The 21466-nt window shown below is 52.6% G+C and overlaps 1 protein-coding gene across 7 annotated transcripts in view; it reads right to left on the bottom strand.

Annotated features, from left to right (window-relative positions):
* Positions 1-21466, bottom strand: part of WDR25 (WD repeat domain 25) — a 144377-nt gene that overhangs the window by 26931 nt on the left and 95980 nt on the right. For all 7 annotated transcript variants that reach the window (XM_047795965.1, XM_047795966.1, XM_047795964.1 and 4 more), the window contains one exon: positions 18926-19056. In XM_047795965.1, the coding sequence (XP_047651921.1) occupies positions 18926-19056 (131 nt within the window). The remainder of the gene's footprint in view (positions 1-18925; positions 19057-21466) is intronic.

Raw genomic sequence — 21466 nt, 5'->3', positions numbered from 1 at the left:
AAAAAGGCCATCCGCAGGCAAATGGAGAAACAAACAGATATATTCATTCAATGGACTACTGCTCGGCAATAAAAAGGAACGAGATACATCTAACGACGTGGCTGAACCCTAAACAATTATGCGGAACGAAGCCAGATACAAAAGAGTATCTACTGAATGACTCCATTTATAGAAAAGTCCAGACAAATGCAAACTGCTCTGTACTGACACAACATAGGCCAGGAGTTTCTGTCGTGGCTTGGTGGAGAACGAATCTGACTAGCAACCATGAGGTTGCAGGTTCGATCCCTGGCCTCGCTCAGTGGGTTAAGGATCCGGCATTGCCGTGAGCTGTGGTGTAGGTCGCAGACACGGCTCGGATCTGGTGTTGCTGTGGACTCTGGCATAGGCCGGCGGCTACAGCTCCGATTAGACCCCTAGCCTGGGAACCTCCATATGCCACGGGTGCGACTCTAGAAAAGGCAAAAAGAAAAAAAAAAAAAGATGTAGGCCAGTAGTCGCCTAGGGCTGGAGTAGAAGAAAGGACTTACTGCAAAGGGGCAGGAGGGAACTCTTGGGTGATGGAAAAATGTTCTGTATCTTGACTGTAGTGGTGGCTTCACAATGTATATATCCGTCAAAACTAACTGATTCGTGAACGCTAACGGGGGCAGTTAATTGTACTACGTTATATCTTGGTTAAGTCAATAAAAAAAAAAAAAAAAGACTCTGGAGCCTACTTAAAGAAGCTCGCCCACCAACTACAGGACAGTTTGGGTGCCCAACTAACTGAGACATATCAAATATGTCATAAGTCCAAAAGTTCATAATTACACCAAACAAAAAAAAAACAAACAAAAAAAACATGCCCCACACTCACAGAACCCTAACTGGGTACCTTCAGAGATGCTAGGGAAGCAACCCATTATTCTAAAAACTTGTAAACAAAGGAAAAGACTCAAGCTTTCCTCCTGCCTTTCCTGTCCTCAGGGTAGCAAAGTCTGAAAGCAAAGCTTTCGTTATGGACGTAGTCCAGTATCTTGAATGCATGGATTCACAGATCTAGACAATGATCCTTAGTAACTACTGAGACCACTGCACGAAAAGCTGATGAGGACTTCATAAATGAGGCACCAGGCAGATGACACCTGCACTTCCTGCCCAATCATGGCATCATCAAAAGTGGTTCTACCAGACAGGAGCTGCCTCCTGATGAGAGCAGGCATCACTACCTGTGACCTGGTCTTCTGAAAAAAAACCAAAAAAACAAAAAACTGAGCCTAAATCTAATCAAAATAGTCTTGAAAAAGAAAAGGAAAAAAAAAAAATCCCTGAATCTTATCAAGCCCCTACCATAGGTATTACCTGGGGACTTGTTAGAAATGCATCTTCTCTGGCCCCACTCCAGACCTACTGAGTCAGAATCAGAGTAACAAGCTCCCCAGGTGACCTGCGTTCGTATCACAGCCTGAGAAGCACTGTCTGGCCTTAATGATCCCTTATAAGACATACGGGGAACAGAGGATATGTTAAATGACACCACAGGGGATGCAGCGAGGAAAATGAAGGCCCGACAACCAATTTATTCCCCAATAAGTAAGCTGCAAGGAAAACAAAGGGGAGAAACCCAGAGATTAAACAAGACTTAAGAGATTTCTCAACCAAATGTTTAGATCCTAATTTGAACAAGGCAACTGTTTAAACATTATTTAAAAGTAGGAGGCAATCAGGGAAACTTGAAGATGGAGTGAATATTTGACAAGATTAAGGAATTACTGCTAAACTGTTGGAAGGGACAATGGTGTTATAATAATCTTTTTCAGGCCTTATCTTTTAAAGAAAGGAAAGTGTGTTGCAAATGAACTACTCGCATGTTTCTGAGATTTGCTTCAAAATAATCCAGCAGGGGAGGCAGGGAGGGGGAGGCTGTTGGGAAAATGGGTGAAGTTATAGAAAAGAGAAGCCTGGCCATATGTTTGTAATTGTTTAAACAGGGTGCTAGACGTTCGTCAAACAGTTTCTCTACTTTGATATATACTTAAATGCTTCAATAATAAAAAGTTTCTTTAAAGTGCTCTGTGGGGAGAAATGAGCTCCGCAAATGTTAATTCTTCTTATCATCTGTGGGGCCTGAAATAATCAGCAGAGTGGGAACCAGCCGAAATCAGGCAGCAGGTATAAAACAGACATAATTAAAGCAAAATTACAGCTACAGCAGCATACATCTGTCCCGTTTTGTCCAGTCCCACTCTGCCAACAGGACTCCAGTGGTCTTCAGAGCCTGGGGCCGAGCTGCCGAGGCTGGAGGCATCGCTGTGTTGCGTAAATGAGACTCCCGAGCGCGGCAATTCTCCTACCCAGGTGCCAGTGGTTTCTATAGAAACCACCAGAGAATGATATTTCAGAAAGCACAAAGCATCTCCACTGGCCTCCACCGGCTTTGTTCACACTTACCCATCAGCATCTGAGATCCAGCCTATCAAAGTGGGCCTCGTGGCTCACTTTTAAAATAGGTACAGCTCATTATAAAGCACCTGCTCTCAAACGTTTCCAAGGAAACAGAGGCCCCAAGACGCCCTTCTCTAAATTCATTAGCATTTAACACTCTTTAATGAGGCTTAAAGATGGCGTGCTTTAATAACCATATGCTAAAGGAGGACACCTCTCCCTTTTACCTTTAGGTATGACTGATGGGCTGGCTCAGGCTCCCAGAGGACCAGCCTCGGCCCTGAGCCTTCCTTAAAGGCAACGTCGTGAGCACTGGGGTATCTGCATGCCTGGGGAGAGCTATCTCTAAAGCGGCCCTTGAGCTGTCCAGCCCTGGGTCACTACCTAAACATAGTCAGGGTAGAAGCCCGGCACTGAGAGCCAGGCTAACTTGGATTCCTAACCCTTATTTACACACACACACACACACAGCGAATTACACACTCATACACCCTGTGTGTGCTCTAGCCACACAGACTCCTCACCATTCCCTCACCTGTCAAGCCCTTTCAGGTCTCTGTGCCTCGGTGCATTCCCTACGCCTAGAATTCCTTATCCTGACTTGCTGCCTAGAAAACTCCTGTGCATCCATCAAAACCTTCTGCCAACCAAGCCTCCCAAAAGTGCCAAGCAGAATCCTCAGCTATAATCAAACTGCACTCTAACTGTCCAATTCTGTCCCCTCTCCTTGACTGTGCGCTCAGGGCTCAGTTCAGGGATGAGCCTCATTCCCCTCCATCCCGTGGCCACCTGCCACCCAGCAGGTATTGGATGAGTGTCTGAAGGATCCCTGATGAAAGGATCTACAGTGAGCAGCTCTTGGACAATGGGGAGTCAGCAGGTGGGAACAGCCATCATCTGGGGCCTCCAGCCCCCCAGCCCCCACCACAGGAGAGGAAGCTGGGCACTCACAGGCAGGAGGCCTCGGCCAAGCTGCCCCAGCTACACTGCGGGAGGGGGAGGGGGTCTACTGGGTACAGACCTCTTCACAGAGTCCAGCGCTTCCGAGAGATGGGAATCAGAGGCCCAGAGGACAAGGCACCCCATGTGAGGGCTCATCAGGGCCCCTCGGGCCTTTTGCCCAAAGGAGTGGGGGGAGCAGAAGGAAGGACTGTCCCTCGAACAACTTGGAGAGGACAGCGCCATCCATGGGGGCTGTGGGGGAGGGCACAGGTCAGCATGGTGGGTGGGGGCCCTCCCTGCACCTCCCGGAACTGCCTGGGACTCCTGCTGGAGGCACCTGTAGAGGTCCAAGCGGAAGTGGGACCTCCCCCTACCCCACCCCAGAACAGCCCTCCTGGGGGCGATCCCCAAGAGGTAGCCAAGGGCGGGGGGCGGGGGGGGGTCTGTGGGCCTCGGGCCTGTGGGAGGGCCATGGGAGAGACACATGTAGAGAAGCAGCCAACAGCATCTCTCTCTCCAGGAGCCCGGGGGACCGGGGAAACCCCACCCCAACAGCCACCCCGGAAGGGGCCAGAGCTGCCACCTTCCTCTGTCTCGGAGGGTGTGGACTGGCCAGTTTTCTGGGAATCACGGGACGTCAGACAGCTCCTGGGGCTCCCGGGGCGAGATCCCCGCCGAGGCATCTCCTAAGGTCCTGCTCAACTCTTCCCTACATTCCGAGCATCCATACTCACCAGGCAATAATTAATTCATTTCTCCCTTTTAAAAATTAATCAAAGACACGGGGGAATGTATATCTGAGCCTCTGATCGGCTTGGGAGGACCCGTGTTATCACGCCGGGCTAGAATATCCTCAGCCGAAAGCCGGCACGCGACATTTTGGTCAGGCGTGCTGCCTGGCTGGGGCAGGGGTACGCTCTCCACTCAGCTTTTAGCAGAACGGAAGGCAGCTCGTGACTGCCAATTACCCCCGGTTCGTGGAAAGGACGGCCCTGCGGCGATCATCTGAGAACACCAGGACGGCAGGTACCGTGAACCATTGCTAGGTGCTTCCAAGTGACCTCACTGAATCCTCAGGACCTCGTCAGGGGTCGGGATTACAGCCCCACGGTGCAGACGAGGACACGCGGGCCCAGAGAGGCGAAGGGTCTGCCCAGGATCCCACAGCTGGTTGGAGGGGAGCCTGCGTGACGCGCCGCCTGCGGCTGACACGGCAGCCGGCTCCTCCCCCGCCCACTGTAGCCACCGGCTGCCAGGCCAGAAGCAGAGAGTAGCTGCTCAATTAGTGCCTGCTGAATCTGAGACAAATCTGAACAGACTCCCAGAGAAGCCGGCACGTAGGAGACTGTGAAATTTTAAATTACGGATACAGAACACGAGGGAAAGGAAGAAAAGCAGAAATAGACAATCACACATGTATCCATGTTGCTGATCCTCTTAAGTGAAAAATCAGTTTTCCTCACTTGACAATGGAGGCATGAATTTAAAATCGGGTTCTAACAATGCAGCCCCCCCTCCCCGAGGGCAGCCCAGCTCAGCAGAGTCTGGGCCCCCTGTGCTGCACACGGCGCACAAGCACCTCTTCCAGGCATCTCGGACCCCCAAGAAGTAAGGGGGTGGGTGCACAGAGGCTCAGGCCTACCGTGGACAAGAGAGATGGGCAGCATGGGGCTCCCGTGCAGGGGCCTGAGAGAAGATACACCTGTGTGCCCCGAGCCCAGGTCCATGGCCAGGCAGGCCCCCAGCCTGGCTGCTCTGGCTCCCAGCTGGTAGGCCCCCCAGCTGTTTGACTTGTCTGCCACGAGTGGGCTTAGCTCTTAAGAATAAAGGAGCAGGGGAGTTCCCGTCGTGGCGCAGTGGTTAACGAATCCGACTAGGAACCATGAGGTTGCGGGTTCGATCCCTGGCCTTGCTCAGTGGGTTAATGATCCGGCGTTGCCGTGAGCTGTGGTGTAGGTTGCAGGCGTGGCTCAGATCCCACATTGCTGTGGCTGTGGTGTAGACTGGTGGCTGTACCTCCGATTGGACCCCTAGGCTGGGAACATCCAGATGCCGCGGGTGCAGTCCTAAAAAAAAAAAAAAAAGACAAGAAAAGGAATAAAGGAGTAGGTAAATTATTTTCCAAAGAAGATGGAGGAAGGGGAGCTTGCAAAGGAGCGGCCAGAGACCTGGTTCTCTCACCCTACCCCCTGCCCACTTTCCAGCCCATCTCTCTGAAGGTCCCAGGATGGCGTGAGCATGGATACACCTTAACTGCGCTAAAAGCAAGCATGCTAACACACAACCCCACACTCAGGGTGAACTGGTCATCTGTTCTGGAAGGAAGTGGGCAGTGGACTCCAGAACCTGAGACCATGCAGACCCTTTGGTGATGATGTCTGCGCCTGGGAATTCACACACAGAGGCGTTCGCCCCAGTGCTGCAACAAAGGCAACGCTGGGAACGTGAGAAATACCTAATAACGGAGGACCAGTTAAACGCATTACAGTATATTGGGTAATTATTAAAAATTACATCATCCAGAAGCTTTTTAACAATATAGAAACACTAATGACACATTAAGTTGGCAGGAAAGCGTTTTAAAATGTAAATATATGCATTAAAACCTGGAAAGAAGGATTCCAACTGTCATTGGTGGTCTGGCTGTGTTGGAATTGAATGGCTTATCTCCGTCATTACAGTTTTCAATTTTCCAGGTAGCCTACAAAGAGCCCAGATTACTTCTGCGATCAGAATGAATGTCTCGAGAGCGGCCTCCCTTTCTGCTCCCACGTCACGGCCGTGCGGTGGCTGCAGGGCTCCGACATCCTCTCACGCCTGGTCCACGCCCCCCCCCCCATCAGCTCGCAGCCCTGGGCCCGGCTCTCCTCCCAGGTCTCCGGCTGCTCCTCTGCAAGCTCCTCTTCCTCCATTTTCTTTGGAAAATAATTTACCGACTCTTTTATTCTTAAGAGTAAAGCCCACTTGCGGCAGACAAGCCCAGCAGCCTACAGAGGTGTGCCGTCCCCCCCGTCCTGGGAGGTGGCGGCTGCGGGGAGGGCGTGGGGCAGGCTAGGCGCTCAGAGCCAAGGCAGGTGAGGGAGGCAGGGCTGGGCATGGGGAGATGTCCTCCTTACCTGGAAGGAAAGCCTGGACCTGCCCTCGTGGGCGGGGCAGGGGCAGGAAGAGCTCTGAGCCCAAGGGGGACATGCTCAGATTTGCACTTCCAAAAGATGACACTCGCTGCCGATAATGACAGAGGGGGTGGTAGGTGGGCAGCGCTGTTGCGTCCCTGGGAGAGAGGGTGAGCAGCAGACCTGGTGAGGCTGTGGGGATGGAGCGGGGTGCATTTCATCAGGCTGCAGAGCAGACAGAAGGGGAAGGGGCAGGGCCACAGCTGGTCCACCTGGTCCCCGGTTCATATCAGGAAAAAACTCTCCTTCCGGTGGAAACCAGCCCACGCTAGGGGTATGGAATGGCTAGCAGAGCATGGGTGGCCAGGTGTCTGTGTGCAGTGGACAATCTGCACGACTGCACGTGTCGGCCCGAGAAGAGGCAAGCACAAGGTATGGGGACGGTGAGGGCAGGACAGTCCTAAAGCCGCCACCGAGGTTTCCTGCTTGGTCCAGCACCTGTGGGGAGAACGGTGCCCACAGCAGGTGTAGGGCATGTCCCGTAGCTTCAGTGAATCCTATGGGCTAGGAAGATGTCCTTCACGTGGCAGGTGCTCGGCAAATGCTCAATGAATAGATGAATGAGGTGAGCCAGATAACCAGAGCTTTTTAAAAAAAAATTAAATGAAAGCCTGTAATTAAAAACTGAGAAATGTGCTTGATGTAGAAAGGACACGTGGGCAAAGAGAGATGTCCACCTTTCATCTCCTCTCTGAAAACAGCATGATGAGTGGACCGCTCGGCACCGCCTCATTACAGGATGCGCCACGCGGTCGCCTCCCCACGCAGGCCATCCCCTTCCTCGGCTGGCGGGCTAGGCCTGCCAGCAAGCGCCAGGCAGCATTCCTTCAGGGCACCTAGGAAAGGCGGTGGCCGCCAGGGGAGTCTGCTCCCTGGCAGGGAACACAGAACATCCCTGCGCCTAAGACGGCAGAGCTGTCGACCCCGCCCCATAACTGGGGGTCCATTTGCTGCGGCATGAATTTGCATCGCACAAACCTTCCGCACATCATAAAAATCTTTGCAGAGTTAGGCTGCGGAATCACGGAGGCTGGTACGATCATTTATTCGAGAGACACTGCTTGAGCCACTGATCCCGTGCCAGCAACACACAGTGTGGGGACACGAGGCTGGGGAGGATGAGACCCCTGGGGAGGAGACAGCAGTGGAGACCCACAGGACAGGGGACGTCCAGCCAACAGAAGAGAGGAAATTCAAGACCAGGAGAAAGACATGCCAAAGTCCCCCTGGGCCACGTGGGGTATAGGGAGCACACCAGAGCCTTTCTGCCCACTGACAACGACGGAGACTCTGGACCAGATGCAACAAGAAGCTCCCCATGGACTCTCAAGGTCAACACAAGCAGAGACCGGGAGAGGGCGCCACCAGAGAAATGACCACACAAAGGTCAGCGGCTACTTTCTTTTCCTCTTTTTTTTTTCTTCTTATTTTCTCCAACAGCTTTGACCTGCAAGCAGGCCCCTGGTGGAGCTGTGGGAGCAGCTTCGAAATACATAATGTGCATAAGGACAGAACGGAGCAGAGAAATACACAAATCCGCAATTACAGTGGGCGGCTTCAACACTCCTTCCTCAATAACTGAAAGAACAAGTAGACAAAAACCCAGCAAGGCTCTAGAAGGACTAACTGAACACGACCACCAGCTAACTTAACCAAACTGCCATTTATAGAACCCGCCACACAACAGCAGCAAAGAACACATTCTTGCCAAGAGCACATGGAACATTCAACAAAACGGACCATATTCTGGGTCATAAAAGGACTGAAATCAGACAAAGTATGTTTTCTGAGCATAAGAAAATTAATAACCAAGAAATTAATAACAGAAATACATGAGGAAAATCCCTACATATTTAGAGGCTGTATAATACATTTCTAAATACCCCACAGGTCAAAGAGGAAGTAAAAATAAAATTATAAACATTTTTTATTGAATGAGAATTTAATTACTGTATATCAAGGTCTGTGGGATGCATGCTTAGAGGGAAATGCGAAGCATTAAAATGCTTCTATTAAAGAAGATTTCAAATCAGTAATCTAACGTGCTGCCTTAAGAAATTAGAAAAAGAAGAGGAATTCAACCCAAAGCAAGTAGAAGAAAACAAAAATAGAGCATAAATTAATGATGTTGAAAACAGACAAATATGGCAGAAAAATCAATGTTTCACTGGAATGATCAATAAATAAGACTGACAGATCTCTGGCCACACTGACTCAGGGAAAAAATATATATATTTATAAGTATCAATATCAGGAATGAAAGAGAAAAATAATAAAGTAGTATTATGAACAAGCTCACATACACAAATTTGATCACTTAGATGAAATGAACCAGTTCTCTGGGACACAAACTGCCAAAGCTCCTTTACGAAGAAATATACCGTCTAAACAGCCCTCTACCCAACCTTACGGAGGCCACAGGGAGCCACCCCTTCAGCCCCACTCGGATACGGATAAGCAAAAAGACAAGCAAAGTGTGGACATGGAAAAGTCAGAACCTTCACACGCTGCCGACAGAAATGCAACATGGGGCAACCACTTTGGAAAACAGTTCTGCAGTTGCTCAAAAGGTTACCGCACAGCTACCATACAATAGCAATTTCACTTCAAAGTGGAGCCCAAGAGAAATGGAAACATGTCCACACAAAAACCGAGTGTTTCTAATAGCATTATCTATAAGAGCCCCCAAAATGGAAGCCACATCAATGCCTACCAATGGATGAAGAGACATACAAAATGTCCTCCATCCATGCAATGGAATATTATTCAGCCACAAAAAGGAAGGAGGTACAGACACAGGCTACAACATGGATGAATGTTGAAAACACGATGCTAAGTGACACACTGCACGATTCTGCTTAAATAAAATTTCCAGAATAGGCAAATCTATAGAGATAGAAGGTAGTTCAGCGGTTGTCAGGGGCTAGGGGTAGGGGGCGGGGGCAGGGGAGTTAAGGGTAACTGCCAAAGCACACAGGGTCTCTTTCAGGGGTGATGAAAATGTTCTGAATCGACTGCGACAATGGTTGCATAACAGCAAGTATACCTTAAATGCATTGCACAGCATCTGAATTGCATCTCAACAGAGCCGCGACCAAAGAAATGCAATAAGTATTTAAAATATATTGAAACAAAAAATAACTAGGCATCAAATCCATGATTTTTTGGATACTATTAGTATGGCAAACTAAAGTAAGTTTGCAAGTAAAAAAACAAACTATGAATCTATTTCATAAAAACATTAAATTTTTAAAAACCTTAAGGAGAGGTGTTCAGCGTACAGAACACGGCTGATTCTAGTGGCAAAATGAATTACAAAGGGCACATAAATTAGCATGACATAAATATTGTATTTATATAATCATTACGGTCCCAGAGTCTGCTTTGCATTTTCTGCTATGCCCTACTGCATCTTTAAGAGCCCAAGGGATCTGACGGGGACATGGCCTTCCTGAGTGCTGCCGCTCTCCCGCTGTCACACACTGAGCTCCAGGTGGCAACTCACATTTCAGGGTACTTTGTTTTTTTTCTTTTTCGGCCACACTCACAGCATATGGAAGTTCCTAGGCCAGAGATCGAAAGTGCGCTGCTGCAGAGACAGCACCGGATCCTTAACCTGCAGTGCTGTAGCAGGAACCCCATATTTCAGGTTTTTAATAGAAGCCTGCTGACCATCCCATGACAAGTGCTGCCAAGTGAAGGGGAAGAGAAGGGGCGGGCTGGGTGGCAGCTCTCCGAGGGTGAGGATTTCAGGAACCCCTTCCCCAGCTCTGCCCAAGATTTTGGACAACCCAGGAGACACCGGGATGCCTCAGCCACTTGGGAAGGCAGCCGGTGAGGCCAGCAGATCCACCAAATGTCACAGAAATGTATGCCCCCGCCCCTTTTTACAGACCGTGAGCTCCACTAGCTGGGCTGTCACCCGGGGCCCTGGGACAGTGCCTGGTGTCCGGTGGGGGCTGAATAAATGAAATGTGTCCTCTTCCCGCCAAAGGCAGCGGCAGAATTTAGAATAAGACCCGGGTTCAGATCCAAGCCCAACAGTGGCTGGCCACCCCTGCACTGAAAGCTGGACTGGTCTCGTCTACACTGTGCAGGGAATAGGGCCGCCCTCACCGAGGACCTGGGGTTATGACGTCAGGCCTGAGGCTGCAGGGCCCACCACGGTCCTGTTCACCGCCAGGTCCTGACACTGGGCACCGAGCTGCAAGCAGCAGGGCTGAGAGGGCATCTGAACTCAAAGGCCACCCCGGGCAGGCTGCCCCCGAGAACAAAGCACACGACTCTCACAGCCAAAGCTTTATTCGCACCCCAAACGCAGCTTCATTCACACTGCAAACAGGAGGACCTGCAGGTGTCTGGCTAGTGGTCTTAGCCCCCCTACCAACCGGCCCTGCGCCAGCGGCTAGTACCTGTCTGAACCCCGGACACCCTGCCAGGCAGTGGGTGACAGCCGTGCCGTGTCCACCTCCCAGGATGGCTGGGCTGCCGCAGGTGAGCTGTGCTAACAAGGAGCATCCTGCACCCACCACCCGGTGTCAGTGCCGACGGTCTGCAGGGGACTAGAGCACCCCAGCCCCGTCCCCACTTAGATGGGGAGCCCAGAGAAGACCAGCCCCCGCCCTCAGTCCTACGGGGCGGTGACCACTGGCACCCTTTCCCTGTCTCTGCTTCCACGGGCCTCCTATGCTCCATCTGCATGAAAAGTTTGGTTTGAGGCAAAACTTAGAACTGCAGAAGTACAAAGTCCAAATAAAAAGGCTTTGCAATAGAAAGCCGATGAAAGAGACAAATGGAGAGTAATCAAAACCTCATTAGGGCAAATAAGCAACCTGCCTACAACGCCACCAAAACGGATGGCCCCCGAACCAAGAGACGCAGGCGCCAAGTCTTCCAGACAGCCACCGCCACCGCCACCGCCGCCTCAGGAATGAAAATAGCAGGGGCGCCCTCACCCACACCGGCAGGAGCCGGCACAGCGCCAGCATTCAGGAGTCTCACCCAGGCACCCAAACCGGCCCAGAGCTGTGCTGCATAACTGGGCTGGTCATGAAGTCACCTGAAGAGCTTTCAAACCTCGCGTGGCCTAGACCACCTGCAGGCGGGGTCCAGAATGGGCAGGGTACTCTAAGGCTCTGGGTGCCCTGACCCGCAAGCAGGTCAGCTGTCACTGGCTGCGTTACCAGCTCGTCTCACCCCACTCGGGGCAGAGCACCCACGGCAGGGGCGCGAGAAGAGCAGGTCAAGGCCTGGGGGCTCGGCGGATGCTCCAGCTGGGTGGGCTCACCGCTCGGATTCTTCTGGTTGGTCTGGATGAAGGTTGTCAGGCATTCCTGCCACGGTCCATCCCATTGCTAGGTGCTGGGAACACAGCAGGAAAGGAGCAAATTCCTGCCCTCGGGGAGTTTCTACCCTGCAGGGAAACTGCAGCAGAGTGGGGGCTGTGACAGAGGCGGAGAGGAGAAACCCAGCGGGTGGGAAGGACAAGCCAGAGGCCGCCCCCACTGTCACCTGCACCTTAGGACCGGCACCCGCAGAGGGTCTGGGCCAAAGTTCCAAAAGGAGTCAAGAAACCAAGGCAAGATCTGGAAGGTCCCCAAGGCCCTTCGCAACCTGAAAGGAGGAGAAGATATGGAACGAGCCCGGATGCTGATGCCTCGAGTCAAACCCCCACTGGGCACAAGTGAGCTGGCCCGGCAGGGCACATCTCATCCTGAGCCTACCCCAGGTGCGTGTGTCGGGGGGTGTTTTCCAGGACCAGTGGGGGCCTGAGCACACGGGCTCGGGCCCAGCCTGCTCCCCGGCGGAGAGGCTCCCAGCGGCGGGAGCCACATGTCCTAGAGGGTTCGGCTCTGACGTCCAGCGCTCCGTCCTGCTCAGCTGAGAGGTCATTTGCCGAGGCGGGGGTCCCAGGCTTTAGTCTTTGAAAAATAGTGATTCATTAAGTCTGTGCTAGGATTTTTAAGCCTCCAGAGGAGGCTTTGGTTCATGATATAAGGGAGAAAATGTATTACCTACCCTAACTTTGGCTCAAACCACACAGTCATCTTAGAGCAAACTTGAAAATAACTACCTTAGCGCATTTCCCACAGGGCTGGTGGGCCCTGCAGGCCTGGCACTCCACCGCTCCATTCCCCACTGGGCACAGAGCCACGGCCCTGTGAGGCTGGAAACGTGTAAGGCTGATAACTCCACCACCTACAGACACAGGGGAGCATGAGTGCTCAGACCTGGCTGAGAAACACAATGTTGGGGCCGCCGCTCCAGGGTGTCCCAAGTCCTCGGCCTCTGTCCACACTCCTGGGACATGGGTCACAGCTGAACGGCAGCAAGCCTTTATTTCCCATTTGCCAGAGCACCCTCTCCCTCTACAGAGGTCCCAGGGTGACCACGGCCCCAAACTGTGGGCCAGTGGGCGCTCCTGCACGGCTCCACCATGATAGGAGAGGCAGCTGACTCCAGAAGTTCACCGCAGGTTACCCCCCGCCCTGCCCCGAGCAGCAGCTCTGGTCCAGGCTCTACCGAAGCTGCTGGGGGCACAGACCTGACTCGTCTCAGCCCCCGTCACGGGCAGCTGTAAATGACACCCGTCAGTGAAGGGGCTCTGGTTCTCAGTCTAAAAGCCTGGTTACCACGGCGATAGGTCACAGGCTGTGCAAGTCATCAAAGACACGGACCAAAGATGCCAGGTGAGGGAGCAGGGGCCCTCTATGTTCAGAGCCCTGGCTCCTCAAAGTGTGGTCCACAGGCCGCCTGCCTCTGCATCTCCCGGGGAACTTGCTGAAATGCACGCCCTCATCTGCTATGGATTGGATGTTTGTGTCCCCAAAATCTATCTACTGAAGCCCTGATCCCCAATGTGATGGCGTCTGGAGAGGGGCCTTGGCGAGGGAATTAGGTTTAGACTCGGTCGTGAGGGTGGAGGTGCCACGATGGGAGTGGTGGCCTTAGAAAGGGATGAAGAGACCAGAGCTGGTGTTCTCTCCATCATGTGAGGACACAGCAAGGAGGCAGCTGTCTACAAGCCAGCCTTCACCAGAACCCAGCCACAATGGCACCTCCAGAACCGCGAGAAATACATTCCTGCTGTTGAGGCCCGGCCTGCGGTACTGTGCCAGAGCAGTCCGGGCTGAGACACCATCCTGCTGAGACATTCTGCATCCTAACAAGCGCCCAGGAGCTCTCCCGCGTACAGGTGAGTCCAGAGGCCCTGCTTTAGAGGTGCCCACGTCCCGCCTCTTCACTAAACCAGTGGGGAAACCCGGACTGAAAGAGGCTTCAGCCTAGAGAGCTGCGGAAAATCGCCCGGCCGAGCGAGTGGGAGAGGGAGGACGTGAGGCCAGGCTTCCTGCGGCTCAGGCCCGTGGGCGCCGGCGGCCGGGGCGGGGGGCTTGGACCCCCAGAGGAACACGCAGGTCAGCCCACAGGCATCCTGGGTTCCAGACTACACCCACGTACGAGCAGACGCGGGAGGAGGAAGCGTCAGGAAACCCTGTTCCGGCAGCGCTGAGCCGCCTGGAGTCGGCAGGCGCGGCCGGCTCACGAGGACACATCCTGCCGACCCGCTGCAGATGAAGGCGGACGCTGTGCAGCCATGAGGAACGGGCTCCAATCATCAAACCCGAGCAGAGCGAGAGCGGAGAAAGGAAGAACAGGCCGAGTAGCCCATTTGCTGTAATGAATTGGGCTGGACCGGCGGAGTCCAGACTCCCAACATTCATCACGTGGCTAAGCCTGCGGAACCATAAACGTGTGGGACCGGAAAGCAGCTTCGGAGTTATCGGCTCCAGCTCCTCCTCAGCCCCTGCGAGAGCCTGTCGGCCAGGCGTCCCGCTCCAGAGGTGGGCTTGGCTTCAGCAGCCGAAACCTACCCCTCACCTTCAGAATGCCGACGCATTTCAACACAGCAGTTTCAGTTCTGGGAGCCAAGCTGCAGGAAAGAGGACCTCAAATGTGGAAAACACCAGCCGTACCAACGTGTCTGAAGGTGGAATGTATAATAAAGCAGATTTGGCCGGCTCGGCGGGAGATGCTCACAGAGAGAAAGGACCCCTGACCGAAGCACAGACAACTGAGAAGACGGTCTCTGAGCACCCATGGTTTCCACAGGGCACCCATGGCAGGGTGAGGCCCTGGGACACCCCCCCCCCCCCCACGCCTTGTCAGCCAGATCTGGAGGCTCGGTCCCCACAAGCCATAGTGGGACAGATGTTTCAGCCAGATCCCTCCTAGCAGGGGCCGCCCAGACTCTAAATATGTTTGGCTTTGCTGGTCACGTCTCGAGCTCTGGTGCAACTCCTCAAGCCGACCCCTGCGGTGTGAAAGTGGCTGCAGACGACGCTCGTGAATGACCAGAACTGCGTCCGATCAATCTTTATTTACAAAAACAGCCCCAAGCTGCAGTGTGCCGATCCTGACCTCTTCCCTCCCACCTATTAACTTTAAAAGGCAAATAAAGCTCAAGGAAAAGTCCTAAACGTCCAACCTAGGGAAAGGGTTTAATAAGCTAAGTCACTTGAAATCGACTCATTCGATCCATATTTATCGAGCGCTGCTGTGTCAGACACGGCTCGAGTCCTGAGGATAGGGCAAGGAGCAAATCGGCCAAGCCTGCTGTATCAAAGAGATGTGCTGAAAACTCTACGAAAACTTGTGACTACAAGGAAAACCCTTACAGTGCTGTGTGAAAAGTAAATCACAAAACTGTGTGAAAACACGACCAGACAGTGTTTTAAAAAATGCACGGGGGGTGGAGCACGGGATGGGTGTGGTCTTGGGAGCGCTGGGATGCAGGTTTGATCCCCAGCCCGGCACAGTGGGTTAAGGATCGGTGTTGCCGCAACTGGGGCTTAGAGTGCAACTACAGCTTGGATCTGATCCCAGGAGCTCCACATGCGGTGGGGTGGCGAAAAAAAGAAAAAGGAAAAAAAGTTTAAAAATGCCCAGGGGACAAGAACAATGAAATAAAGATATTGGAATGCTACTAATGTTTATTTACCTTCAGCTGGCTTGAGTATCCCTTCTATTTCTCTCCATTTTTCTAATTTTTCATATAATCCCATATTACTTTTATAATAATAAGTCCTTCCCATTGTTTTAAAAGAAGAAACCTGGAGTTTCCATTGTGGCTCAGTGGGTTAAGAACCCAGCCAGAATCCATGAGGATGCGGGTTCGATCCCTGGCCTCACTCAGTGGGTTAAAGATCCAGCATTGCCACAAGCTGCAGCATAGACCACAGATGTGGCTGGGATCCCACGTTGCTGTGGCTATAGCGTAGCCGACAGCTGCAGCTCCAATTTGACCCCTAGTCCGGGAACTTCCACATGCCACGTGTGCGGCTGTAAAAAGAAAAAAATAAAAATAAAAACATGAAAGCGGAAACTCGTCTTGATTTTAAGATTTAAAGTCTGTCCCTCCTGCTTCCACCTGCGGTTTCCACGGCTGCCCTGAAGGCAGACAGAAAGAGCCAAGCTGCTCAGCCCTAGACGTCCGCACGCGGGCGGGGGGGCGGGGGGGGGGGGGAGTTCAGCACCTGGGACAGAGCCCCGCGGGAGCCTGGCGGAGCCCGCGGGAGCACAGAGAGCCACCCTGGGTGGGCGCCCGTGCTTTTCCTCCCTGGTCCTCCTGCTGGGTCCAGATGAGGCTCCTGGGCAACACCTGTCAGAGCGGACATAATTGAAGCAGGCAAGAGAGGGGTCCCCGGCGTCTGGCTGATGCAAATGGAACGAGTCCTGTGACCCAGCGAGGGAGGACAGGCAGCTGGATTACTGGTGAAACGGAAGTGAAAACAAATACCACACAGATCCCTTTACCACATTATTAGCTTGGGAGAGACTGGCAAACATGCCAATACCAGTCACAGCAACATCTGCTCCTAATTGCTTCTCCCCAGCCTTCTCCGAGCGCGTCAGCTGGCGTCTGCCCTAGGAGAAAATCCGGTATTTTTAACAAAGTCTTAAATCAGATGGCGTCCTTGATGAGTAATTTCTTACGTGTTTGGTCTTTGAGGCTAAAAACAGTAAGCGCACCTCTAAGGGATACGGCCGTCAGCAGGGGCCCCGCTTCAAACGGCATGACTAAGAGTTTCCAGGTCCAGCGGCACTTTCCAGTGTCTTCGTGTATCATGTGTTTCTATCCCAAACGTGAGTGTTTTTAAAAGTCCACGGGTTCACTTCTTCATGGGTAACTTTCCTTTCTTTTCCAAACATTTTTCTTTAAATTAAAAAAAAAAAAAAGACTCTCTTTGTTAAAGAAAAATGTGTGTTTTTTTTTTAAAAAAAAGAAAAAAGAAAGGAATACATCTCTCTGTGCTCTAACTCTCCCACTTGTGAAGTCCTTTAAGCAAGATAGCTATGGATAAAACACCCGGTTCTCTTTAAAGAAACAGACTCTGTTTTCAGGTTCGCCTCCAAATACCAGCAGCTTAACAAGAAAAGCGCCTTTATGCATCGGCCAGTCTGCAGCACCAACTCCAGTTTAATTTTTTTGGCCACATTCACAGCATGCAGAAGTTCCTGGGCCAGGGATCAAAGCCGAGCCACAGCACTGACAGTGCCAGATCCTTAACCGCTGTGCCACAAGGGAACTCCACGACTCTGGCACAGGAAGCCCCATCTCGCCTCCTTCCATCCTGGCCATGCGGAAAGGCCTCTGCTCAGGGCAGACCTGCCAGGGAGCCGCACCTGCCCAGGACAGGGCAGGAGGCGGCCCTGGAGGGGGGTGCTTCTAGGAAGAGGCTTTGGCACTGTAGGTGCAGCAGGCGAGAGCCCCCTCAGCATGGGACCACTGACTCCCCTGAATCCCAAGTGGAGGAGGGTGCTCTCCGACCTTCTGTACCCTCCTCTCCCAAAGGCAAGATCAGTGCAGGTTTTATCATGAACCGCCCTGTAGGATTCGAGTGGCTGCGTGCCTCCCTCAGACCAGGGCAGTGCTTCTCAGATCCTGCCAACAGCCGTCCTGACGTCACTGAGCCCCCCCCACCCGGAGGCGGTCGGGCCGTAGGTCTTCCTCACAACCCCTCCCAGAGCCCGTTCCCTGCCCTGATCCTGGCACCCCACTCACAACCTCCCTGATTCGCCACGACTGGTCCAAACCAAGACTCATGGCAGTGAAAGCCTTCTGCCCAGCCTGCTCCACGGCCCAGGGCCCACGCTCGCCATTTGAGCCCATCACTGGCCCTGTACCGTCTTGTACCCCACCTCCTGTACCTGCATGCACCGCGAGACGGCCCCCCTCTGCCCTCCACTCACTCAGCCACGCTTGGTGGGGTGCCTACGGTGTGCCAGGCACTGTTCTAGGAGCTGGAAGTCAGCCACAAACAAAACAAGGACCCCTGGCCCAGAAGAGCTTACACGAGGGGCAGGACACAGGCAAGTAAAAATGTCAAGTCCACTGTGCGCTAAGTGATGACAGAGCCACGGAGAGGCACGAGGTGGCAAGGGCACAGCCAGGGGTGGCTGGCACCGTGACCGGGGAGGGCCTCCCTGGAGAGGTGGCATGTGAGCAGAACCCTGTTGGAGGGACGAGCCCTGCCGGAGGGACAAGGGACAAGTGCACTCCAGGTCAAAGGCCCTCAGGCACAAGCATGCTGGTGGTTCTAGGAGACTCGAGGGGGCTCATGGCCCGGCTGAGGGGAGCTCGCTGAGGCCTTGTGGGCCACTGCAGGGCCACAGCTTTCACTGCGGGTGAGCTCCGACCCAAAGCACGACACACGCGGCTCCCGCTCTGACAGACCCCTCCGGGGACTGCGTCCAGAACAAACCGTAGGGGCGGGGGAAACTACTGCACTTATCCCAGCAAGCGACAGTGGCGGCATCAACCAGCGACAACTGGATTTGCTGATGGTTTGGGCGTCGGGGGGCGAGAGGAAGAGCAGAAAGAGAGATGAGTCTGATGGCTGTGGCCTGGACAACCAGACAATGGAGTCGCCATTCCTGAGGCTGGGGAAGGCGGCGGAGACACCGCCATCCTTCTCAGAAGCCTTCCTGGGACTGAGCCGCAAGTGCACCCCTCTGAATGCTGCCCCCGCCCTGTCCACTCACAAAGCACTTCTCCACAGTCTTATTTGTGTCCATGTGTTATTCCCTGGAGTAATCCACGGCCAAATCATTTTACAATGTCTGGGGGCATCTGCACACAGTAGGTGCTCGATAAATATTCTCAGTGAAATCCCGTACAGAATTGCACCTATGATGCTTTAATCGTCTAACAACTCAAGAATGTTCTTTCAAAACATCTAAAAATTATGCTTCGCACTGATTAAGTACTAAGAGGTAATTATCCCATCTCAAGGGTCTTAGCGACAGATGCCGACCCGCCCCCAATCATTCAAACTGCCGAGGAAGCTCTCGTGGGAAAGCCAAGGGCAGAAGACGGGTGTTACCTTGCTGGTCCTTAGGTCCCAAGCTTTCATCTCAGAGCTGAAACCTCCACATACAAAGAGGCTGTGGTCTCTTGGGTGAAATTTCAAGGTTGTGATTCTGAAGCCACTCTGACCGCTGAATAGCTGGGTTCCTACAACACAAAAGGAGAAGAGAGGGCTAGAAAATACTCAAGATGGCAAAATAACTATCTTTTTTTTTTTTTTTTCCTGCAGCCACACCTGCGGCACATGAAAGTTCCCAGGCTAGGGGTCAAGTTGGAGGTACACCTGCCAGCCTACACCACAGCCACAGCAACGCTGGATCCTTAACCCTGAGCAAGGCCAGGGATTGAACCCACATCCTCACGGACACTACGTCAAGTTCTTAAGCCATTGAGCCACAATGAGAACTCTGAAAATAAATATCCTAAAACTCAGATGCCATCTGGCATGGAGCCAAGGGAGAGCATAGCCCCGTTGGGCCCCAGGCGGCCCATGGAGACCTTTTGGAAACTCGACAGCAGCAGCATTTGCCCTCACTGTCCCTGGCCACCTGGCCCTGGATTAGCTGAACTCACCCATCCGCTGGGATAGACAAGACAGCTGGATCCACAGACATCACCTTCCAGGCACTCTGCGAACCCTGTCCACCTCAACTCACTTAAAGCACATGATCATCCCGCAGCTTCGCGGCTGAAAAAAGGAAATGCTGGGGGAAATTAAATAATGCACCCCAAACCACATGATTCCTAAGGAGGTTATTTCCCTGGGTGTCTGCAGACCGAACGCAGAAGGCTCCGAAGGGATTCTTTTTAGGATCAGCACCGTACCGTCTCACCCTGTGATAAGCCACCAAGGGTTTGCTACAGAGCCCGGTGGGGGGGTTGCTACAGAGCGTGACAGACGGGGTAGCAGCGGCCTCAGTGATAAATGTGAGTGTGACATCACCATGGTTCAGGCCGCAGGCTGCAGGGGCTGGCGTGGACTGTCTTTTATACACCCCCTTGAAACTGCTATCAAGCGCTCCTGGACACCGTACACACGTCTGCATGCACACGCCTGCCTCTGCCGTGGAACATGTCTTCTTTATCACTGAGCTCTCTTAGCGGCGAGCCATAAAAATATCCATCGTTTAGAAATGTCCATCAATCAGAACAGGTCAGACTCGGGGTGCGTGGAGAACAGATGTTTTGGGCTAAGCCCAGGTCTCTTGGCTTCCAAAGCCAGCCTGCCTTCCTCAAGATGGTGCCACAGCCCAGGAGGGACAAACTGGACTGCCTCTGACCCTTGGGAACTCATCCCCTGGACTGATGCAGTGGGCAGTTAGGGACATGAGAAGCCGGAGACCAATACGACACTCGGGTCTCAAGCATCATTTCCTCTTATGGGAACCAGGAAGTGCACTCAGCTCCTCGATGCAGGAGGTGCTCCTGGAAGGCTGCCGTGCTTCATGCTCAGGATCACGCTTAGTTAAGTGCTCCACCAGCTCGCCAGGGGAGGAAAGCATAGTCATCAGCTGGTGTTCTCGAGAGTTACAGCGGAAGCCTCGATAAATTCAATCTGCTTAGATTCTCGGTCTCCAAACCTGTCTGACAGCACATCCCAGCCGTGAGAAACCCTCAGGCACATACCACCAACACGTGTATGTTTGTTTAAAGCTGCACAGTGTGTGATTGTATCAATATATTAAGAACATGAAAACAATTACCAAAAGAAAAAAGAGAATACTTGAAAGGAGACAGGATAAAATAACCAACATTTTAAAATATATTTTAGGAGTTCCTGTTGTGGCACAGCGGTCAATGAATCCGACTAGGAATCATGAGGTTGTGGGTTCGATGCCTGGCCTTGCTCAGTGGGTTAAGGATTCCCCATTGCCGTGAGCTGTGGTGTAGGTTGCAGACGCAGCTCGGATCCCGTGTTGCTGTGGCTCTGGCGTAGGCTGGTGGCTCTGGCATAGGACGGTGGCCACAGCTCCAATTAGACCCCTAGCCTGGGAACCTCCATGTGCTGCGGGAGTGGCCCTAGATGAGGCAAAAAGACAAAATATATATATGTGTTTTTTAATATGCCATTTATTAAGAGTGCCAACAAACCTCTTTGAAATTATTAAACCAGATGAGTTACAATATTTTTAGTGAGAGCAACAGTACTGAATATACTTCCTTTTTCTTTTTCTTTTCTTTTCTTTCTTTTTTTAATGTAGGCTGTGTCACTCCGTGATTCAAAAGGAGCCCAGGAGGTTCCCTGGTGGTCTGGTGGTTAGGACTCGGTGTTTTCACGGCTGTGGCTGGGGTTCAATCCCTGGTCTGGGAACTGAGATCCTACATCCGACCTCTGCACGCCTCGGCCAAAAAAAAAGGGAGCCCGGTTATAGCTTCAGTTCATGCACTGAAGTGTCAGAGCCCCAGAGCCTCCTTCCAGCGCCGCCAGGACCCCGGTGAAAGATGGTTACCCCTGGGGACATTTTCCACGTTCATCTCCTGCGGATGCCAAGGATTTTGTGAACGTTTTGCTAATAAAGCTCCATTTTCCCTAATGTCAAATAATGGCTCCTCCAAC

This window comes from Phacochoerus africanus, chromosome 9 (genome assembly GCF_016906955.1).
Source record: "Phacochoerus africanus isolate WHEZ1 chromosome 9, ROS_Pafr_v1, whole genome shotgun sequence".
In the NCBI taxonomy this organism is placed as follows: domain Eukaryota; kingdom Metazoa; phylum Chordata; class Mammalia; order Artiodactyla; family Suidae; genus Phacochoerus; species Phacochoerus africanus.
The sequence above is the reverse complement of the archived record's forward strand: the minus strand, read 5'-3'. Positions and strand labels throughout refer to the sequence as shown.